The 22,010-nt window shown below is 34.3% G+C and overlaps 1 protein-coding gene across 2 annotated transcripts; it reads left to right on the top strand.

Moving 5' to 3' along the window:
- Positions 1-12,933: 12,933 nt before the first annotated feature.
- Positions 12,934-21,535, top strand: LOC109012575 (protein SEEDLING PLASTID DEVELOPMENT 1). 2 transcript variants are annotated; one of them, XR_001999475.2, is made up of 10 exons: positions 12,934-13,564; positions 16,484-16,698; positions 17,314-17,464; positions 17,817-18,008; positions 18,582-18,744; positions 18,875-19,110; positions 19,864-20,043; positions 20,124-20,246; positions 20,407-20,780; positions 21,257-21,535. XR_001999475.2 is itself a non-coding variant. In XM_018994284.2 (9 exons), exons 1-9 carry the CDS (start codon positions 13,130-13,132, stop codon positions 20,698-20,700), a joined length of 1,989 nt encoding a protein of 662 aa, XP_018849829.1. In that variant the 5' UTR covers positions 12,934-13,129; the 3' UTR covers positions 20,701-20,954. The 2 variants fall into 2 exon arrangements, 1 of the variants encoding a protein (XP_018849829.1); XM_018994284.2 differs by lacking the exon at positions 21,257-21,535 and having other exon boundaries at positions 20,407-20,954.
- Positions 21,536-22,010: the final 475 nt, after the last annotated feature.

Raw genomic sequence — 22,010 nt, 5'->3', positions numbered from 1 at the left:
AGAGATTTATAATGGCGATATATAGCTAGCTAGCTAGCCAGGCAGATATCGATGCTCCGAACAGCAATTAATTTAATATTCAAGGTGGGCTCTTACTACTTAGTATCTAGCGTCAATAAATTAACTATGTATAATTATTATATGAGTTGAAACCCCGTTAATTTATATAATGCGCTGGAAACGTATTAGTAGCGATATTTATCGAAATGTCGCTATTTTTTACAATGTGATAACAGCGTATTAATGATGGTGTGTAGATAAATACCACTAATTTAGGTAATGTAGCGGCGTTTAGATAAATGCTATTAATTTGTACAAAAACGTTCGATAATGAGTTTTTCAAGTCCAGAAGAATAAATATAGATAGAAGTTATTATTAGAAACATCTATTTTACACATATAATGTGGCATCATGTAGACCACACATCTCCTTAAGTGAGTGTTGGGAACAATCAGTTAGAAGCAACCACACAGTGAGGGTAAAATATGCACTGCTACAGTAGTTTCTTTCTAGCATTACTCGGTTCACGCTATTTATGGCGGATGCGAGTTAAGGAAACATTTAGATATTGTTTGGATTCAAAACTCATTTTAATTTATCTTAACTCATTTCATCTTATTTTATCAATATAATTTTTTAAAATTCTTACACAAAATATAATAAATAATTTAATTTTTTAAAATTAAATAATAATAATAATATTATTAAAAATAATATTTTATTAATATTTTATTCAACTCATTTAAAACTATCCTAACTTATCTCTAAATCTTAAAAGCATTAGCATTTGCTTCATCAAAAGTCTAGTCAAATGTAAAATTTGATGAATTTCATCAAAATAAGGCTGCATTGGATTAGTCAAGTAGATAAATGTGAAACTTTGAACTACAGTAAATATATAGATTTATTCAAATTTGAAGGTCTACTATTCATTCATCAAATTTATTTTTTATTTACTTTTAATCTCTAAAGGTATTTTTTATTCACGTTTAATCTCCAACCGTCTTATAATAATAATGTAAGAATTAAATTAAATTATTAATCAACATATGATTAGTATAATTGTAAAATATAAAAATAAAATAAAAATATTTTTATTAAAAAAATAATATTATATTATTATTTTGATGAATTCAATGACTAATTCAATATAGAACTATGACTAAGAAAATTTTAGATTTATATAAATAATATACTTTTTATTAAATTTTAAAAATAATTTTAATGAAGCCAATATCAATGCTATAACGTACCGAAGGCTTCAGTCTCCTCTCTTGATTAAGTAGAAATTTGTAAAGATTCACAACAAAAAAAAATACAGATATACTGTCAGAAATCCTAAGGAAGGAACAGAGAAGACAAAGTGAACTGGGGAAGAAATGAGCGAAACTGAGGTTGATGTCTTTTCATCAAACTTTTAGGGTTAGATCACTTAACAACTCTATTGGACCAATTTAAAATTCCAAAATGAGGCCAAACCATCCAATAAATATTTTTGGAATTGAAAACAAATTATTGAGCTAGCCCTCAATGAATATGGGGCGCTCTTGTTTCGTAAATATTGAAGGGCTTTAAATATAATTATTGGACTTCAAAAATATTGATCCATTAATATCATTTTAAAATCTTCACTAAACCTTAATTGGCCTTCAAAAATCAGGGTTATGGCAATCTCTCTCCAATAGGTGTTCCATGACGTTCGTCCAAATAAAAAGATTGGAAGCGAACTATACATCAATTATAGAAGGTGCAGCTTTCCATTTGTTTATAATTATTAGTTTTGTTATTTGTCATTTTTAATTATTCATATATCGCAAACTATATTTTTTTTATTTTTTTAAAACTTATTGAATTATTCTACTTATTATTTTTATACCATATATTTAGTAAGAGAAAAAAATAATATAATACATGATTTGTGGAGATGATGATAAAATGTTTCTATAATTCTTATCTCAATACGTCGAGTTTAGGAGATAATGCCATTGAATTTATGGAGTAAAGCTAGACGCAAGGGCACACCTTTAAACAGTAATCACTGTTTATGTAAATAGTGATTACACGTTCTGACTTAGCCGCAGACATCAAATTCTGATAATACCATTACAATAATTTTTTTATATAATTATGTTTTAAATTAAATATATTTTTATATTACTCTTATAAATTATTTTATAAAAATATTTCTATTTAAAACAGAATTATGTAAATAACTGCAAAAAGACTTAAATATAGATAAATATATTTACAGTCTTAAATTATCTAAATATTGTATACAAAAGTCATATAGTAAAATATTAATTTCTTAATAATAAACTTAACTCTTTTCAAAATAATTATAAGGGCGCACTCCACAACTGGATCAATATTAACAGCCATGTCAGAAATATTTGATGTTGTGCCTGTTTTATCATTCATCATCCCACATATACATATATATACATATATATACATATATATATATATATACATATATATATATAGAAGATGAGAGCTTTTTCTAATCGAAGATTGAGTGAAAATGGATGCGATAATTCCTTTCAATCAGTCTAGACTAATACGTTATATCACATCTCCTTGTACTATGACTTTTAACTACAGTTTAAAAATCGTCATCATCAAACGATCTCTCCCAATGAGAATTAGAAGAGAGTCAATTTTTTAATTCCAATCACTTTTTTTGTATTTTTATTTTTGTATTGTAATGTGTGCTAATTTTAAAAAGATTATAAGAGACTCCCACCTACCAAACTTATATTTTTTTTATGTATTAGTTTATTTATAAATACTTACTTCTCGAGAAATATATATATATATATATATTTACAGAAGATGAGCGTGCATTCTAGGTAATTAAGATTCAGATCTAGAAGATCATCGTTATCCCGAGACATAGTGTCGTCATTGGTGAGATGAGCAAAACTTAAACATTCTTGCAACATGCAATTAATGTTGGGAATTGTCGTTTTTCTCATGTCCTTGACACACTTACACCAATTACCAAGTAAAATAGACGACCAAAAGATTGTATATAATGATATACGTTGCTGCAGGTGTGAGTGGGTCAAGTGCCGACTGACTTCCTCTATTGAAAGTCAATTAAAATGGATCCATAATGCCCACGAGTTGGATATTCGATGGACTTGCTGCTAATTACCACTTTCTTATAATGATCACTAAAATAAATTTGACATATTAAAATATCCGATTAAAATATGTAAAAATAATGAAATACTATTTCTAATTTTTCAGCACCCACTTTCTAATTTTTTTTTTTTACTTAATGATTAAAGAAGAGATTTTAAATGTATTGGTGTATTTTTTTTATTTTTTAAAAATATTTATTTGTATTAAAAAAATATGAAAAAAAAGAAAAAAAACCACTAGGCAGTAAGAGTGGGGCGGCATGGTAACCCCACTCTTTAGCAAATATTGTAACTACAATTTCAGAAAATAAATGAATTATGTACTTGCGCGCATAAATAAAATAACATGGACAACTGCGTTAGAATAAACTCAATGTACTCTTTGCCCATCTTATAAATCAAACTACGTCGTAAACAATCAAAATCTCTTCTTCTTAAACGTTCAACTGTTGTAATTATATACTTAAATAATTAAGACACTAAATTGTATGTAAAGTCTATACTTTTTTCTTCACTTTATATATTTTGTTCAATTTTTGTTTAAATTTCTCTTTTCACCTTCTCATTTATTATTTTGTACTTTTTTTTAATTTTTTCTTTATATTTATCAACTGGGCACTTACGCTGCAGTAATTAAATTACGTACTAAAAGACAACAAGAACCTGGAAGCAAAAAGATGGATCGATCCCTCCTTTTCATCTGCTGCTGCTACTTCTGCTACTCTTCTTTCTTGATCAGTTGATCTTATTTACTGGTTTTCAAAGCAGCTTATGACCATTTTCTCTCCAGCTCGTTCCATGCTTGCGAGTTATGACAAAAACTTTACGAAAAACCACGGTGAATACTGGTAAAATGAAGATGGAATTCACTGCAAACCGTCCTGAAATTACAATTGCATGCATGCATGCTCTGTCTGTCTAGTCTGGATGTAAAAAGCTGCTGCTGGCTGGATTCACTGCAAAAATAGGCTACTACTGGTTCTAGATTGATTTTTTTTTTTTTTAAATTAGGAGCGACTAAGACTCGTTTGGATTCGTAAGTGATCTCAGCTCATCTCAACTCATCTCAGCGCATCTCAGCTCATCTCAACTCATCTCACTACTATTCAGCAACTTTAACTCATAAATCTCACTACTATTCACAACTCATCTCATTACTATTCACAATCCATCTCTCAGCTCATCTCAACTCATCTCAAATCATCTTAAGTCATCTTAAGTCATTTTCGAATCCTAAACCAATATATTCCTCAGATATAATAAACTTAATTGGTGATGTTGTTGGGTCAACGTCAGATAGAGGTATTTTGTGGGATATGAGTATCTACTGGCAATCGGGAGTCCACTCCACTTGTTCCAATGACAACTCGAAATTTCTGTCATTTTTAATGAGAGAGAGAGAGAGAGAGAGAGAGAGGTGCAAGTGGGCTTACAGCTAAATGGTTGGCTGCATTCAGCGATGATGAACATGAACAATCATCCTAAAGTCTGCCTACAATTAATGGGACTTTCTGGATAACATGTATACATGTTAAGGCATGTCAAAGTTAAGGGGCATGCTGGCCGCATGCATGCATGCATGTTACTAAAGTCCAGACGTACGCGCGGTTGGGTTCTTGTCAATGTGCTGTGCAAACAGTGACACCAAATGCGCCTTGGCCGCTGCTATATATCCCCAGTACGCACGCACACTCATTGTTTGTACTTTGTATTAGGATTCGGTAAGATAGGAGAAAAATAGAAAATAAATAAAAGTAAATTTGTAATTAATCACGCGTCATTCTATTTGTATGCCAGTAAGTAGAGCACATCTCATCTACATCATTTAAATAATAAAACATAATTTATAATATTTAAATTTTAAAATTTATCTTTCAAATCAAATTATATCATGTAAGTAATTTGCTATGTGTGCTGGCTCTACACACTAGCTTAAGAATAAAATTTTACATTAATCACACGTTTCATAGGATTGAATAAAAATTCGAAAATCCGACTATAACAAATCGGAGTCAGAGTTGGATTTGTTTTTAGTTGGAGAGTCGAAGTCAGAGTCAGAGTCGGGATGGAGTCCACCCCGACTCTGACTCTGCCTCCGACATACCGACTCCGATATTATACATATGTTATAAAAATATATGTATTTTTATATACATTCATCATATATATTTTTATATAACTATAACTTAAATATTTAGTTAAATTCAATAATAATATGAGCTAATTATTATAAAATAATATAATTATACTATAATATAAATATACTAAATTGAATAATAATACTTTAGTATATGTAAACAATATCATACTATAACTACCATGTAACACTAATGTATAATAACATGTAATACTAATATATAAAGACTAATGTATACTAACGTACATGTAATAATAATGTATAATAACTAATGTATAATAACATTTAATACTAATGTATAAACACTAATCTATATGATATATAAGTGCAAACTCAACGATCTACACAAATATATAAGAATTACTAAATGATCTACAGAATATTACTTATACAGAATATTACTTATTACTTAATATGATATATTATATCTATGACACAATAAAAAAAAACAAAAAAAAAAGATATCCAACTTTGAGTTAATACAAGCCTAACTATATTCAATTATAACTCAAATAACCCAAGTAAGATTGACAAAGTCAGATTGAAATTAAAACACATTGACAGATTCACAAATTATACACATTGACAAAATTAAACACAACCCCAAATAAATTAAATTATACTAATAGATTGAAATTAAATCATACTAACAGATTCATCAAGTCAGATTGAAATTAGAATACATTGACAAATTAAAATTGACAGAAAAACACATCGACAAAAACGCAGCCCAAAAACACAAGCTACACAACACACAAACACAACATACCAACAAGAATATCCTGAATAGGTAGTCTGAATATATAGAATATCCACTAACCAAATGTTGATTGATATTTGATTCTCTTCCTAATAGACTTGTAACTTGACACATGTCTTGGGGAAATAGATTTTATCTCTGCTCTGATGAACACGATCGATATATCTCAATCATTGTTGTGAAATTCTATAATTTTCTGCCAAATTGAATCATTCGATTTGAAAAGTAATAAATATTCATGTAAGATTCATATTGTCTCAAAATTTCATATGAACGATATTAAATGTTATAGAACTTGGATTAGTCCATCTTATTTGGACAGAAAATTCAAGAAAAATCTTGATTTTCTATGTAATTCAAGTGTTAAATAATAAATCTTTTGATTATTATCAGTATTTACTAACACATATAGATGAAGGTTTTGATTTCTTGACCACCCAAAATGGTATTCATGTTTATGATTTTCTTGTACCGATATATCATGTAGGTCCAAAAATATTTTTCTTGCCAATTAATCTTGTCTTGTCTTTTTTTTTTTTGTTTGCCCGGCACAACTTGGAAGTTGGAATGACACTTGAAACATTTAATTTATTTTGGTTCATTTATTGGGAACATTTGTTGTTGTTGGAAACATTTAATTTGGCTGGCACAAAAAAATTGTTTTGTTGTTATTGGGTTTTTTTTATTGTCGGAATCAGAACTTAGAAAATGTTTATTATAGTAATTAGAAGGAAGTATTATTATGATGGATGTGGATGATGGATGATGGGTGTGGATGATTTTGGACGTTAATGTTTTGTAGTAGTTGGAAGGAAATGTTATTATGATGAATGATTTGGATGTGGATGATTTTGGGTGTGGATGATGGGTATTATTTATTTTTAGATTGTAATTTTTTAACAACTAGCATGCATGTAGTACATATTTTGAAAAACTGAAATATTCATTTTTAGATTGTAATTTTTTGAAAATTTTGAAATTTGAAAGCCCACACAAAATTTCTTTTTTAAAAATTGGGCCAAATATGAAGTTAAAAAAATAGTAAAAAATCCAAATCCGACTCCACTCCAACAAGTCGGAATTAGAGTCAGATCAGATGATTCACAAGTCGGAGTTAGAGTTGGAGGCAGGGCATACTGGCTCCGACTTGGTCGGTGCTCAACCCTAACACATGATATAAGATTTATGTGGTTTGACAACGTGTCTAAGCTCATGGAGATGTAGATGATTTTATGTAGTGCGATGACCATACAAAGATTTTATGCAATATATAGTAAATTATCCTAATCAGAGAGTTGGGTTAGATCAAAAGTCAAAACATGTCGAAATTTTTTTCTAGAGCCTTTGCCCCTAGCCCCAAGCCCCATTGAAGATATACTAAAAAACACAACTAATCCTTATTGAATTGGGTTATCAATCGAGCTACCAAAAACAAGACCATACTCCACACACAAAGAAGCCGATCGAAAAATTTGCTCAAGGTTTCCGGCACTCTATTCCTATACATCTTAATTTGATCGAAGGTTGAAAGAAGTGTTATGCAGAACATAGTTGGCAATAGTTGCGTGAATCTTATTAATTAACTATATCCATGATTTTAATATGTTGAGGAGTTCTATCTTGGCATGGCGTCGATGAGCATAGGAGCAATTCTTCCCAATCTAACGTGATCTTAAATTTTCTTGTTGGATGGTCGTAATGATCACATCTATATATCTAGCAAACCAAGCACCCTTTAAAATCATTCTTTCTAAGCCCCATACAGTAAGTAAACTTCCATATCCACCAAACAACACTACAACATTTATAGCCTTTTCCCACAAATTTTTTTCCCACGATATACATTCGTGGCAAATACTTAGCTGATGACATGAAAACTATTTGTGGGAAAATAACTAGCCTTTTACTATGAGATCCCGTCGGCAAATAAAACTTTGTGGAGAAAAAACTTTTTTGCTGCGAAACAAACTTTTTGTGGCAATTTTATTTCGCCGCAAATAATCTTATTCGAAATATGTTTCTTCCGTGGGGTTATTAATTTTGCGAGGAAGTTATTAGTTTTTCCAGAGATTATTTATCGCCATAAATAAACTTATCTGAAGTATTTTATCTTATTAGCTTTTTGTGCGATAATAAACCGCCGCGGAATGTAATAAATTTAAAACCCTTATATTCCCCCTTCTTTCTTCATTCCCCCTGGCTCGGATACTCTATTTCCCCTCTCTCTTCTCCATCCCCTTGCAGCCGATGGAACCCCTCCCCTCTTCCCTCTCTTCTCCTTCGGCCACAGCCCAACCACTAGGCACCACTATAGTGCCGCGCCACCACCACCTCACCGGCGACCACCCCTCATTGAACCCAGCCTCCCCACGACGTCTCTCTCTCTCTCTCTCTCTCTCTCTCTCTCTCTCTCTCTCTCTCGTCCTCCCTCGAAACGAGCCTCCTTCCCTATCGGTTCTATGTCTTCAACCCGCACCCAAGCCACTGTCGTTTGTTATTGACGGCACTGACAGCCCCTCGTCGGCTCCCTCTAATCATCCCTCAGTTCCCCTATGGTATCTCCCTTCGTAACTCCCTCTCAAGGGTCTCCACTTGCCTACTGCCCACCTCTTCGCCACAACATTTTCGCGGCCACCACCTCCACTCCTTCAGCCCCTCCATGCCTAGCCCGAGGCCTCCCCCTCTCTCCCCTGATCTGGTTTGACCACCCCCATAACCTCTTAAGGTAGACTATTAATGTATTGTCCTTATTTTATTGTTATGTACCTATCGTTATGTATCCATTGAAAAGTAATTTTAGTTGAATATGTGATTAGCTTACTCCTTATTTCACTTCTTATTGTGCTAGTTTTTGTTGTAATGATGGCTTGTGCTCTGATAATGATGTTCACATTCTTGATTTGAATATATTCTTCACAATCTTTTAAAAATTGTTCATTCTTTTCAATCTATACGTGATGGAATCAGCAAGAAGTTGAGCATGAAGTGGAAGAACCCGAAGACTTGAAGCCTCATGAACGATATATGAAATTGCAAGAATAGGGGAAAATATAACAAGCTAGGAAAGATTTAGGTAATTGATCATGATAAACTGCTCATTACTTGATCAATTGTGACAGCTTTAAGTGTTTTGTTTTTGTGTTGTGTGTGTGATTGGAAGGCATACATGTTTTTGATATATGATAAAACAAATTGGCTTGTAATATTAGTGTTATGGAATTACAAATTAATAAGATTGTATTTATGGTTACAAATACTAATAATGAAGACTTGAAGGTTGCACAGCTAAGAAAAAATCTCTCTTGTGATTGAAATGGTGGGTCTTTGTAGTTGTTGGTGTATGTGTATGTGTATAAATGAAATGATCTAATTCTGCACTTTGATGTATATTATTGAAATTCTCTCTGCTGTTTGATCGTTTCCCAATTTTATGATCTATATATGCTTCTAGGAAAATCCCACTACAAGGAGGTGGCTACAACAGTTACTTCACGATGTTGGAGGAAATAGTTGCTTTTTAGTTGATTTATACTAGTGAGAAATTACCAATTTTTGGAGTTATGCTTGAATCTATGTTAGTCTGTTAAAGGTTTTTGAACTAACTAACTACTATTGCATTTATTTGTGCCATCATAATTGGGTTAGCCTTGAAGTTTTTTGAACTTTTTCTTTTGAAGTGTTGACTGATGTGGTTTTATTTTGGTGCCTTCTTATTTGGTTGCAGGAAAGGATCTCGAAGCCATGAATATGTATTTACTACATGCACTTGTAAGAGTTTATAGCTTGACTAGGTTTTGGTACATAAAGTTGGAGTTTATTATTTGTGGGGTTATTCTCCTTCTTTCACTAGCTTTAGTGTGGATTGATTAAACTACAGTTTTAGTTCCTTTCTCTTTAAGTTGCTTACAAGAAGACCAAGTTATAGTGAGTTTGTAAAGTATGATGATGTTGTTGGTTTAATAGACAAATTTGTGTATATTAAATGTATTGGGTATGGATGAAGCTTGTAAAAACAAATGAGTACTTTGAATGGATTGTATGTTGATCTTATAAAGCTTGAATGGATTGTATGGTTGTGGTTTTGTGGAGTCATGAATTGTAACTTACAAAGTTTTGTGGTTGTGTGGTGTATGTGTATAAATTGGGTTCTCATTATAAGTGTTTTTGTGAATGTTAGCATAATTTTACATGTTTTTTAAAATTATTATAAATGTGAATTTGGATCTCCAAGGTTCGGATATATTTATTTTACCCTATATTAGACTATTTATTATAATTATTTTTGGTTCAATCTCATTTTTTTTATACAATTTTTTATTTTATTTTTCTGAATTCTCTTAGCATTTGCTGCTAATTCAACTCGTGGCAAATACTTTTTTTTTTTCCCGAAATTGATATTTTCCGTGATAAGCTTTCTTTGTAAATAAGTATTTCCAACAAAATACTTTGTAGAAAATATATATTTCTCGCGAAAGTATTTTATTAGAAATACCAAAGACTACTTTTTCCACGAAGGTATGTCATGGGTCAACACTTTTTCCACGACTGTCACTCATAGAAAAAAAAATATTTGTTGTAGTGCAACCAGCTTAATTATGTGTCTAAAACATGCTCATGACATACATATATATATGTCATATATATATAAAAAGGTTTATTTATTTATTTATTTATATTTTTTATTTTTATTTATGACATATGAGGTCATAGCCTTATGAAAATTTTCTGCCCCTCGCTTGCATATATTTTTTAAAGTTAAGGCTTGTTTAGAAATATATCTCATCTTAAAATTCTCATCTTATCCCATTCTAAGGGTGTGTTTGGGTACTAGAGTATCCTCAACACTTTCCAAATATTCTCGTACTTTTGAAAATACTTCACATGCCAAACAACTTAAAATACTTTCAATGGGACCCACAAACTCACTTCAATCTCTACTCATAACTATTCACAAACATTCTCAACACTTCTCAACACTTTTCAACACCCAAACGTACCCTAAAACATCATATTTCAAATATGAATATTTTCAAATTAATCATTACAATAGTTTTAAACTAATTATTGTAACTTTCCCAAACTTTCAAACTTTCAAATAAAAAATAAAAAATAATACAACTTTTTCAAATCTCTAAACAAAAATAGTATTATAAAACTATATTATAACAATATTTTAATTTTATAATATTTTTTATTCAATTTTTTTTCTTTCATTTTTCAAAACTTAAAAAATACTTAACTCAAACTATTTTACTACTATTTATAAACTATCTTACTGCTATTCATAAAATTATTATCTCATCACACTCCCCAAACGAGCCAACAGTGCGGCTTAATATAAAGTGTAAAATGAGGCTTTTTATTTTTAATAAAATGAAATATGGATCATATTTTTTAAGATTTTATATAAAATAAGGTTTTATTTAAAATTTTTAAATAAAGTTTTTTTAATTTTATATTTAAAAAAAAATTTAAATTAAAAAAATACTTTTATCTATTTATTTTAATCACTAAGATAGATGATAAATAGGTGAAAATAAATGGTAGAACACAATTTCAAATTTTCAATAATCGGATTTTAGTGGATAATGAATATTACTACTTCTTAACAATTTAAAAATATACGAGCAGAAGATAATAGAAATCAAAGACAGAAAGGAAAAATAAATATAAAAGTAGGAACAAAATTGGAAAAAGAAATGTTAGACGAAAATACTATTCATCTAACATTCGCATTTATATATATAGCAGAAGAGAAAAACTTGGGTCTAGACGGGTGTTAAAGGTAGTTTCGCACCAGCTAATGATAGGGTGCCACGTAGACACTCTAGGAAGACTAATTTTGAATCCGCATACATCTGATCAATCTCTTCATTTCCTACTTTCCCCTTCCTCCATCCTTTGTTTCATTTTCTGCGTCTTCTCCCATTGAATATGTTAAAGCAACGCCCATGACGAGAAGTAAATACCTGCTGATGTTGTTGAGATGTTTTCGCTCTGTATCGTTGAAGAGAAGAAAATATAAGAAGAAAATACTCTCTTTGTATCGTTGAGACCTTTTTGCTTCACTTCATACTCTAGGCCATTATTGTATACGTAAAAGTGTTTCTTTTCATATGGATTTTCTGGATGTAGGACTTCAAAATTGGTGGTGTGAATTATATAAACTTTTCTTTAATTGAGTTTGCTTATTTATATGGTTAAGGCTGGTATTAGGCAAGATAGTAAGTAGCAAATCATGTGAAAGTGTATTTATAATCAATACTTCTATATGTAACTGCCGGTGCGAAATCGGTCTGGAACCGGCTGACTATCCATTAGCAAAAAGAATTTTTGATTTGCAGTTCTAAACCGGTTGTGAGTAGAAATTTTGATTGAGAAATGATACTTGCAGTCGTGAGTGTGCAAGCGTCGTGCAATCGCTTTGAAAAAAATGAATAAATATGAGACCCACATGAAAAGAAGTTAATTTTTTAATAGTGGATCTCACTCTTTTTCAAAACGACTGCACGACGTTTGCGCATTCCATGACTATATGCAATATTACTCTTTTTGATTTACAATTCCATTAGGCTAAAAAATGATAAATGTACTGTGAGGATTTCACGGGGTTGATACGAAGCAGGAAAAATTTCCACTGTTCACCTTACTGTTGTCGTTGAAATCCTCCCAGTGGATGGAGCGGAGACGCATGAAATGAAATAGAGGATGGGGAAGGAGGAAAGCAGTAAATGATCGGGTCGGGTGTACGTGGATTTAAAATTAGTCTTCTAAAAATATCTACGTGGCATCCTATCATTGGCGGGTACGAAAATACCTTTTAACACCCGTCCGCCCCAAGCTTTCCTCATAGTAGAAATGTGTTTTATTTTTTGGCGTTTTGTTTTGCATTTTCGTTGTAGTTAAGTCGTGGCTGCTAATTATCTCTCTCAGTCTCTGCCTCCTCTTCTCCGCTTCTCTCTCTAATTTCTTCGACATTTCAAGTCCAGAGCTACAGCTGCGGAGCTCCACTTGCCACACAAGTCTTCCCAAATCTTCCCAAATCTCCTTTTAAATCCCAAAGCCCGGGCTTCTCTTCCCGCTCAATGCTGTATTCTCCTCTGTTTCGCCACCACCAACTTCCCCGAACCACTCCACTTTTATATCAACCCCAATCCCCACTTCCGATAATCCAATCCAAAACCTCCTCTTCCTACCACTTCCCACCCCGCCCTTTTCTTCCTGCGTTTATCACAAAAAATCCACATGGGCGTCCAAATTCGTCCCTGGATTCTTCGAGTTTGAACTCTTCAGCTCGCCCTTTGACAGACGGAGATGATTTCGATGTTGAATTGGGCCGCCTTTTGGCATTATTGCCGGAACAAATGCGGCGGAGGGTTAGCGAGCACCCGGAGCTTCATCAGTTGATTGAAGTGGTTATGGATTTAGGTCGGAAGCCTCTGGCTCGGTTTCCTTCTGGAGACTTTGTTTTATCGGATTCCCCGATCTCGGCTGAAGATCTTGAACATGCTACGTCTCAGGTAAAAGATGATTGTTGGACGCCAAGTGTTTGTTTAATCGATTATAATTGTGATGAAATTTTTACTGTGATATTTGTGTTATGAATTCATGTTGCTCTATGGTTCCACTAATTAGTTTTGGTTTTTTGCGCATGCTGATTTTTGGTTGGCGTTGAAGAACATAGTCGATCTCAATTTCTCTTATAAAAATCGAAACTTCTTTTTTTCTTTTTGATAAGTAAACGATAATATTAATAAGAATAGGCATAACTCAAGTATACAAGATGGTATACATGAGATAACGCCTATCTAGTAAGAAGAAAAGGAAACAAGCAAGTCATGGATACCAAAGCCATTAAAATCAACAGCTATGGTCCATAAAAATAAAGTTCTAATAAAGAGTGATCTAATATCTTCTGGAGAGGGTTTCTCATCTTCGAATGTCTGTTCATTTTTCTCTTGCCATAAGCACTACAGAATACATTTATGCACCATTTTCCACACTGCTTTGATTTGTGGAGCACCTCCACGATTTGTCCAACTAGCCAAGAATGCAGCCAGTGTGGCGGGCATTACCCAGGCTAGGTCTAGTCTGTAGAACACATCATCGCATATCGCTCTAGCAACCTTACAATGCAGTAGAAGATGATCTACAGTCTCGCCACTCTTCTTGCACATACAACACCAATCTACTATGGTGACCACACGTTTCTGTGAGTTATCCACTGTCAAAATCTTTCCCAAAGAAGCCGACCAAGCAAAAAATGCCACTTGAGGAGGCGCCCTATTTTGCCAAATCCTCTTACATGGGAATTGATTATCCTGCAAATGTGTGAGAGATTTATAGAAAGAGCAAACCAAGAAAATACCTTTATCTGCAGGTATCCACCACAACCTATCAACTCCTTGAGTGCTCGGTCTCATGGAGAATAGAAGACGAAAAAAATCCTCAAAGCTATCAACCTCCCAATCTTGGGCAGCCCCTACTAAAGTTCACGCTCCACTGTACTTGGTCTCCGGATATCATCATAACATCAGCCGCTGAAGCTTCTTTCACATTCAATCCTGAAAACTGAGGGGAATGAGTTCTGAAGGGCATTATCTCCACACCATAGGTCATTCCAGAAGTTAATTCTAGAGCCATCTCCTAACACAAGTCTAGTGTGAAGAGTGAATACCCCCCATCTTTGTCTAATATGCTTCCAAAGTCCCACTCCATAGGCCCCACTCACCTCTCTAGTGCTCCACCAATCCCCCCCACACACCTCCATATTTAGAATCAATCATTGACTTCTATAAGGTTTTTAGTTCCTTAGTATATCTCCACAACCATTTCCCAAGTAATGCCATATTAAAAACCGTCATATTTTTTATTCACAATCCACCAGAAGATATAGGAGAGCATATCTTATCCCAGTTGGCCAGGTAGAATTTGAATTCCTCCCCAATACCACTCCACAAAAAGTCACGATGCAGTTTCTCAATCCATGATGCCACACTAGCTGGAATTGGGAATAAAGACAAAAAATACGTTGGTAAGTTAGACATAGTGCTTTTGATTAATGTGATTCTGCCACCTTTTGACAAGTACAGTCTCTTCCAACCAGCCAATCTACGTTCAATCTTGTCAATCATTGTATTCCATATTGATTTAGCCCTTGAAGCTGGTCCCAGCTGGAGACCAAGGTAGCTCATGGGAAAAGAGGAAACCTTACATCCAATAATATTAGCCAACTGCCACCAACTCTGATTTGTCGAAGTTAACTTTCAGGCCTGATGTTGCTTCAAAACAGAGTAGGAGAGCCCTCAATGCCCACATCTGGTTTTGTTTTGTCTCACAAAAAATCAATGTGTCATTTGCAAATAATAAGTGAGAAATGTTTAAAGTAGTCCTATTGGGGTCACCAATCGAGAATCCAGTCACAAAACCATTGTTAACTAAAGCCGAGACCATTCTGCTAAGTGCCTCCATAACAATGACAAACAAAAGTGGAGACAAGGGATCCCCTTGTCTTAGGCCTCGTGAGCTATTAAAGAAGCCAATTGGGTTGCTATTTACAAACATTGAAAACTTCACTGTTGAGATGCACCATCTGATCCACGAGCACCATCTATCCCCAAATCCACACCTCCCAAGCAAGTATATTGAGAAGTCCCAATTCATGTGATCATAGGCCTTCTCCATATCCAACTTACATAAGATCCCCTTCTCGCCAGATTTTAATCTACTGTCTAGACATTCATTGGCGATGAGAACTGAGTCCAGAATTTGCCCAACCCTTACAAATGCATTCTGGGATTTTGAAATGATCTTTCCCAACACCTCCCTTAAGTGGTTTGCAAGCACCTTAGCTAAGAACTTAACTAAAAATCGAAACTTCTATTCTTCATGAATGTGTATTCTTGAATGTTATAATCCCATAATGGGAGAGTGATGGCAATTTATACTCAACACAATAAGTATAGCTCGAGATGTTATTCTTTCCACGTGTAGTATTAACTTTTAAGGCCAATGATTGGGCCTCCTAGAACTTGTGGCTGATCACTTGTTTGAGCAAATTGGTTGAATGGAAAAGTTAAGTGGATGGTTGACCGGGTTAATAATTGTAAACGAATCCAGTTTCAAATTTAAATGTGTTTTGAAGCTCATCAGGTGTGTATCCTGACTTAATATGTCTTTTGAACTCATATCACCATCTTAGAATATTCTTACCATTCGTTGATCGGATTCATCAAGTAAAATGGTACAATGTTCTTCTTCAATATGAATAAGTAAATTATCTCTTTGCAATTTAAGTTACTGCCCACCCTTTTATCGTGGTGAAATGATGCTATCTAAATTTCATAGTGTGTGCACGTGCGTGTGTGTTTAGTACATTCAATTTTACTGGCTGCAGTTAAGGAACTTGCTTGACACTTACTAGAACCCACATGTCTCAGGTTGGTGACTTTGTGGTTGACAATCGAGCAGGCATTAGCAGGACATTACACCGCATAAGTGCCATAAGGAATAGAAAAGGTGCAATTATTGGTTTAACTTGTCGAGTTGGTCGGGCAATATCTGGTAGTGCTAATTTGCTGCGAGATTTGGTGCAAGATGGGGCTTCCTTGTTGCTCATAGGACCTCCAGGTGTGGGAAAAACTACAATTATTCGGTTAGTGTTTCCTATTTGCTCATTTGATACACATTGTTAATACCAATACCTATTATATGTCTTTCAAGTGTTTCCTGAATTCTTCTGCTTTGTGTGTATAATTATGTGGTTTTAAAGTCCCTTGGAAATCAAAAGTGGATCCCTGGATCTGTAATTCCCTGTTTAATGACCCAGAAAAAGGGCTTTGTGATGTATTTAGAAGGTGCAAAATAAAGTTAAGATTGATGCAGATAATTATCCCACTTGTAGATCTGTTGCTTTCTTGAATTCTTGTATTGAAAATTGGTAATTTTTGAAAAGTTATATTTTGAAATATATCTTTTTCTATTTTAAGCAAGAAACCTAAGCCAAAATGTCTTGGAGTATCCCCTTTATTGGGGCATATGATACCCAAGGGGCTAGCTGTCTTCTCATTGGTTATTATTTGTTGGGAAGGAACTACTTGCCAGCGGTGCATTTATTTGATGCTCTAACAATAGCCAGAGTTAAGCGAACTAAAGGGTTGGCATGTATGGTTGGTTCTTTGATGATATTTCATGTGTTCTAGTAAATACATGGCTACTCATCTTGTAGCCATCAGGTTGTAGTGCTAATCTACTTTACCAATCTTTTCAGGGAAATAGCCAGAATGCTTGCAAATGATTACAAGAAACGTGTTATGATTGTTGACACCTCCAATGAGATAGGTGGGGATGGTGATATACCCCATGCAGGAATAGGGAATGCACGTCGGATGCAAGTCCCCAACTCTGAAGTGCAGCATAAGGTATGATCTGTAAGTGCAGAATTTAAACTTTGTTGTTATTGTTTAGAATTGGTTTGAGAGTTACATACTATGGAGAAAGATATATTTGATAGAATTCTTGACTCCTAGAGAACTAATAGAATTTCAGTTGGTAGTTTTTTTTAGTTGGGGGTGGGGGGAACTAGTAGAATTACAGTTGGTAGTTTAGGGTTTTACCTGATTATTGGAATATAGTTAAGATAATGCTACATATGCTTTCTCAGTTTTTCAGAACAGCTAGGATCCCTCATTCATTTATTTCATCTTCTAATATATGTTCTTTAAAAAGTTTTGTTATGAAGGTTATTGGTTTATTTTTAGCTTTTCTGTTTAGGTACTGATAGAAGCAGTTGAAAATCATATGCCACAAGTGATTGTGATCGATGAAATTGGAACAAAACTTGAAGCTATGGCTGCAAGCACTATAGCGCAACGTGGAATTCAGCTAGTTGCCACTGCTCATGGTGTAACAATTGAGAACTTGATAATGAATCCAGCATTAGAGATGCTTGTTGGAGGAATACAGGTGAGATAAGTATATTTCAATCTAAAATGTGTAATTAGCTTACTGCATGAGGTATAAATTTGTGGACTTGAAACTTTTATATGTGATGTGTGCAACAAAGCTACACACTATTGGCAATTCCTGGAAGGTGACGTGTTTACAGCAACAACCTTAGAAGGAAATAAAGTAAATGGACTTTAATGTAACAAGTTGTCTGGAATGCAAGAAGTCGTTACAGATCATGGCATGGAGGAAGTTAAAATTTTGAAGGATATAAAGTTAAAAGTTGGTTCAAACTGGCAGTTATCCAAAAAAAGAAAGTCAGTTGAAACTGGCAAGCTGTCATATTTTTTCTCACTTCTCATTTTACGTCATGTTATAAACAAAATCATATGCTTTCTTCTTTACATATATGTGTCATATAGACATTGCTATTTGAAGAATTTAAACAACTCATGCTTGAAACCTTTATATAGGATTACTTTTGGTGCTAGTTAAAACTCTGCTCCCCATCCCAAAAACAAGAAGCCTTTGATATCTCAATATTTCCCTATCAATTATGTGAATTCGGCTATTGATACAATAAATTTTTAGAGTGTGACATTAGGGGATGAAGAGGCCAGTCGAAGAGGTGTCCAGAAAACAGTTTTGGAAAGGAAAGGACCTTCAACATTTAGTTGTGGGGTGGAGATAATTTCAAAGACCGAGTTGCGAGTTTATCGTAGCCTAGAGTCAACAGTGGATGCCATTCTCTCCGGTATGATTTCCCTTCTATGTTAATAACATGTTATTTTTCTTCCTCATACTTCATAAACTGATTTCATAAATTGAGATGACACTGTTAACTTCTCTTATGGTTTTTCTTATTATTACTCTGATTGGTGAAGGTCGTTTTCCAAATGTTGAAGTTCGCAAGATGAGTTCTCAGGAAATGAAAGAAACTATAGAAAGGGAACTTCTTATTAGCACTTCCTCTGATGAGGAAAATGAGATTGTGGTTGAAGTGACTCCAGGGATAACCAATGAAAGAATTGGCCGTGATACTTTCACTTCTGAGGTCCCTGCAAAGATAGGAGAGGAGTGTTGGGAAGAAAGGGTTCCCCTTCACCTATTTGTTTATGGGGTAAGGCCTCACCTTGGAACTTTTACAAAAGAGTGCAAGTGAGGCTGTCTTTACATGCAGAGAGTTAATTTTCAGTTCTCATAAAAATATTCAATTCCAATGTTTTTCCAGAAAGGTTACTTTGAGAGTTCAACTGTTATTAGTACTTCCAATCAGGTTGGGCTGAGCACACTGTCATCCACTAAAGCTTCTTTATAGCTGAAAACACTCATTCAAGCTCAGCTCAGGCCAACTGAATCTGTCGCTGCTAAAACCTAGCTTAGCCCTATAAAGGATGAGCCATGGGCCTAATCAGGGCTGGCCTCGGGTCAAAAGTGAGCCAGGTTGAAATTGTCGGCATAAGTATATTCACTTCACCAATCATATGTTTTGTACCCTTGTTCTCTGCATTCAAATTTAGAAGCATAAAAAGTAGATAACATGAGCAAACTTAGAAAAAATAGCAAGACGTTATTAACATGGCTCTTAAAATCATCCAATTACCTCATGGCTTCACTTCAACCGAGCTTTGCCTACCCCAAGCTTTACATCTCGGCTTCATATGCTTACTGAGCAAATAAATCTCAGCCCAGGCACAAATAAAGCTCAGCCCAATTTGGGCTCAAAAAGTTGTGTTTCAGGTTTGGTGAGCAATTCAGCTTAATGGTCTAGATTGCTTCTTCCCCCCTTTGCTTGTGTTGTGCCTCATGATATTTTAGTACTGTGGTTAGAATTTATTCAATATGGAACTCATAGAATGAGCAGTAATTCTAGATCCTCGAGGCAAGCGTGATTCAAGTGATAAAACAGTTGAAAATAAATGATGCTGCCATTCTGTTAACTGATAATATCAGTGAGGCAGATGCAATACTTGCCATGCAATCGAAGCTCAAGAAGAATTCCAGGATTCAAGCTGCTGCTAAATCTCATTGCATACCCATTCATGTGACTAAGGTAATTAATTGCAATTTCTTTCTTAGTTTCAACTGTAATACTTAGATTGAAGTTCTGACCATGAAGTTCTCTACTTGTAGACAAGCTCGTTGGATCAAATTACAAAGGCAATAAGGGCATTAATGAGTGATATTAAAGATGGTCTGAAGGATTCTGAACCAGCAGACGAGATGAAATCATCTGAGAAGCTTGATGCCTTAGAGGTTATAAGGGATCTTCAATTTCACCATAAAGGCTATTCTTGTCGCACATAAATATGGCAAATGCCTGCACACTATTTGAAGTTGCACTGTAGATTCTGGCGGGCTAATCTATGAAACTTGAATGCCATTTTGCTCAATTTAGCAGCTCTTTGTTTTACAGGAGGCAAGGATAGCCATTGAGCAGGTAGTCATTCCTAAAGGGGAACCTGTGGAGCTACTCCCAAGGCCATCCAATATTATGTCTCTGCAGATGGAACTTATTCGAAAGTACCAACTGGAAGCAGAGAGAATTGGAACAGAATCAGATAGACGCCTCCGCATCCTTCCCTTCCATACGGGAAAAACCAGTGATACAGATGGTACTCGTGGAGGATTTGATGACTTTGTCAGTGCTGATGGCAACATGAATGGTTCATTCTACAGCGTGGACAGATTACCTTTATTGCCTGATTAAAATGTTGTGTATATATACTGGGCATTGCTCCGTATCAACATTGTAATTTGTATAGCAGCCTTACGAGCTTCCATTGCCAGGTTCTTCGCAACTCATTTGATTTTGCAGTTGATGGTTGCTTGACACACTTTTTGTTGTTGTTGTTGTTGCTATTACCATATCAGAACTCAAAAAGGAATTTCTGTAGAATTACCACCACAAGCATACTGGTGCTGATTGAAATATTTATCTTCCATTTTCATGTTTCTCTTGTTCATTCGGTGCTGGGTACCTTCATAGGGCCATTTCACTCTTATTCATTGCCCATCACTATGCATAACCTAACAATATCCCACAATAATTAGGTCATATTAGGTTATAGTAGGTTATTTATCTGCTTTTGTCATATTATATATACATAAATTTATATATATATTCAACCCTTAATCCAATCACCATGAAGGACTATCTCTCGTGTCCTTGAAACTTTTTCTTCTTACTGTCTCCATTTGTTTCATGATGTCCTGCTACTGGTCATGCGTTCTTTAATAGCACTTTGTTTATTTTTCTGCTGCAGGCACTGTCTGCCATCCCAATATGTCAAAAATGCTTCTCAGCTCTTCTATACACTATATATAGATAATCCTTTCATGATAGTGGAAGAGAGTAACTTTATTCCAATCGTAGTATCCTTTTATATCAATAATGGGAATAGAGGTCCCATTACGTACCCATATATATCCTATCATGGTAGCTCTGAGTGACTGCACCGAGTTGGTGGTTTGTCAAGCAAACATTGATCTTTCGACAATGGCTGTCCTGAAATTCTGGTTTTGCCTCGTCCTAGTCGGCTTTTCAGGTTCCGAAACTCGCTCTCTGATTGCCAATCAATTGCCGATGAAGGCTAGCATTGAAAGACAAAGACATGTTGGGGGAAGTTTTGCGCCCAAGCGACTGAGTCCTGGCGGACCTGATCCACGACATCACTGATCTTTAATATTACTGCTAATTCCAGATGGAGCCATTGGTGGAGATTTTCGGTTTTTTGTTTTTTCAACTTGTTTTGTTGGTTCATGCAAGTGTAATTGCACGGAAGTTTTTGTTCTGATCTTTTAGTTCTAAAACCTTGTGGTCATGGAGGCTCGTACGAATAAGATGTACCATATATTTGCACTAAAGAAAAGCATGTTGCTTTATATATATATATATATATCTTCTAGTTTTGGAAGTAACTAGGCTAGAGAGAAGGTATTTTTTATATACTCCTAAATTGGCAAATCCTTCAACTACACCAAAATTTTAGCACAATCCAAAAGCAAGACTTTTCAAAT

The sequence above is a fragment of the Juglans regia genome, chromosome 2, assembly GCF_001411555.2.
Source record: "Juglans regia cultivar Chandler chromosome 2, Walnut 2.0, whole genome shotgun sequence".
In the NCBI taxonomy this organism is placed as follows: Eukaryota; Viridiplantae; Streptophyta; class Magnoliopsida; order Fagales; family Juglandaceae; genus Juglans; species Juglans regia.
Note: the sequence above shows the minus strand (reverse complement) of the source record. Positions and strands in the feature narration are given on the sequence as shown.

Bases quoted from the DNA above. Each gene is read 5' to 3' on its own strand.
- LOC109012575 (XM_018994284.2), top strand. From the start codon at position 13,130: ATGCTGTATTCTCCTCTGTTTCGCCACCACCAACTTCCCCGAACCACT. The intron at 13,565-16,483 runs GTAAAAGATGAT...CACATGTCTCAG, and splicing joins TTGAACATGCTACGTCTCAG to GTTGGTGACTTTGTGGTTGA. The intron at 18,745-18,874 runs GTATGATTTCCC...TGATTGGTGAAG, and splicing joins AGTGGATGCCATTCTCTCCG to GTCGTTTTCCAAATGTTGAA.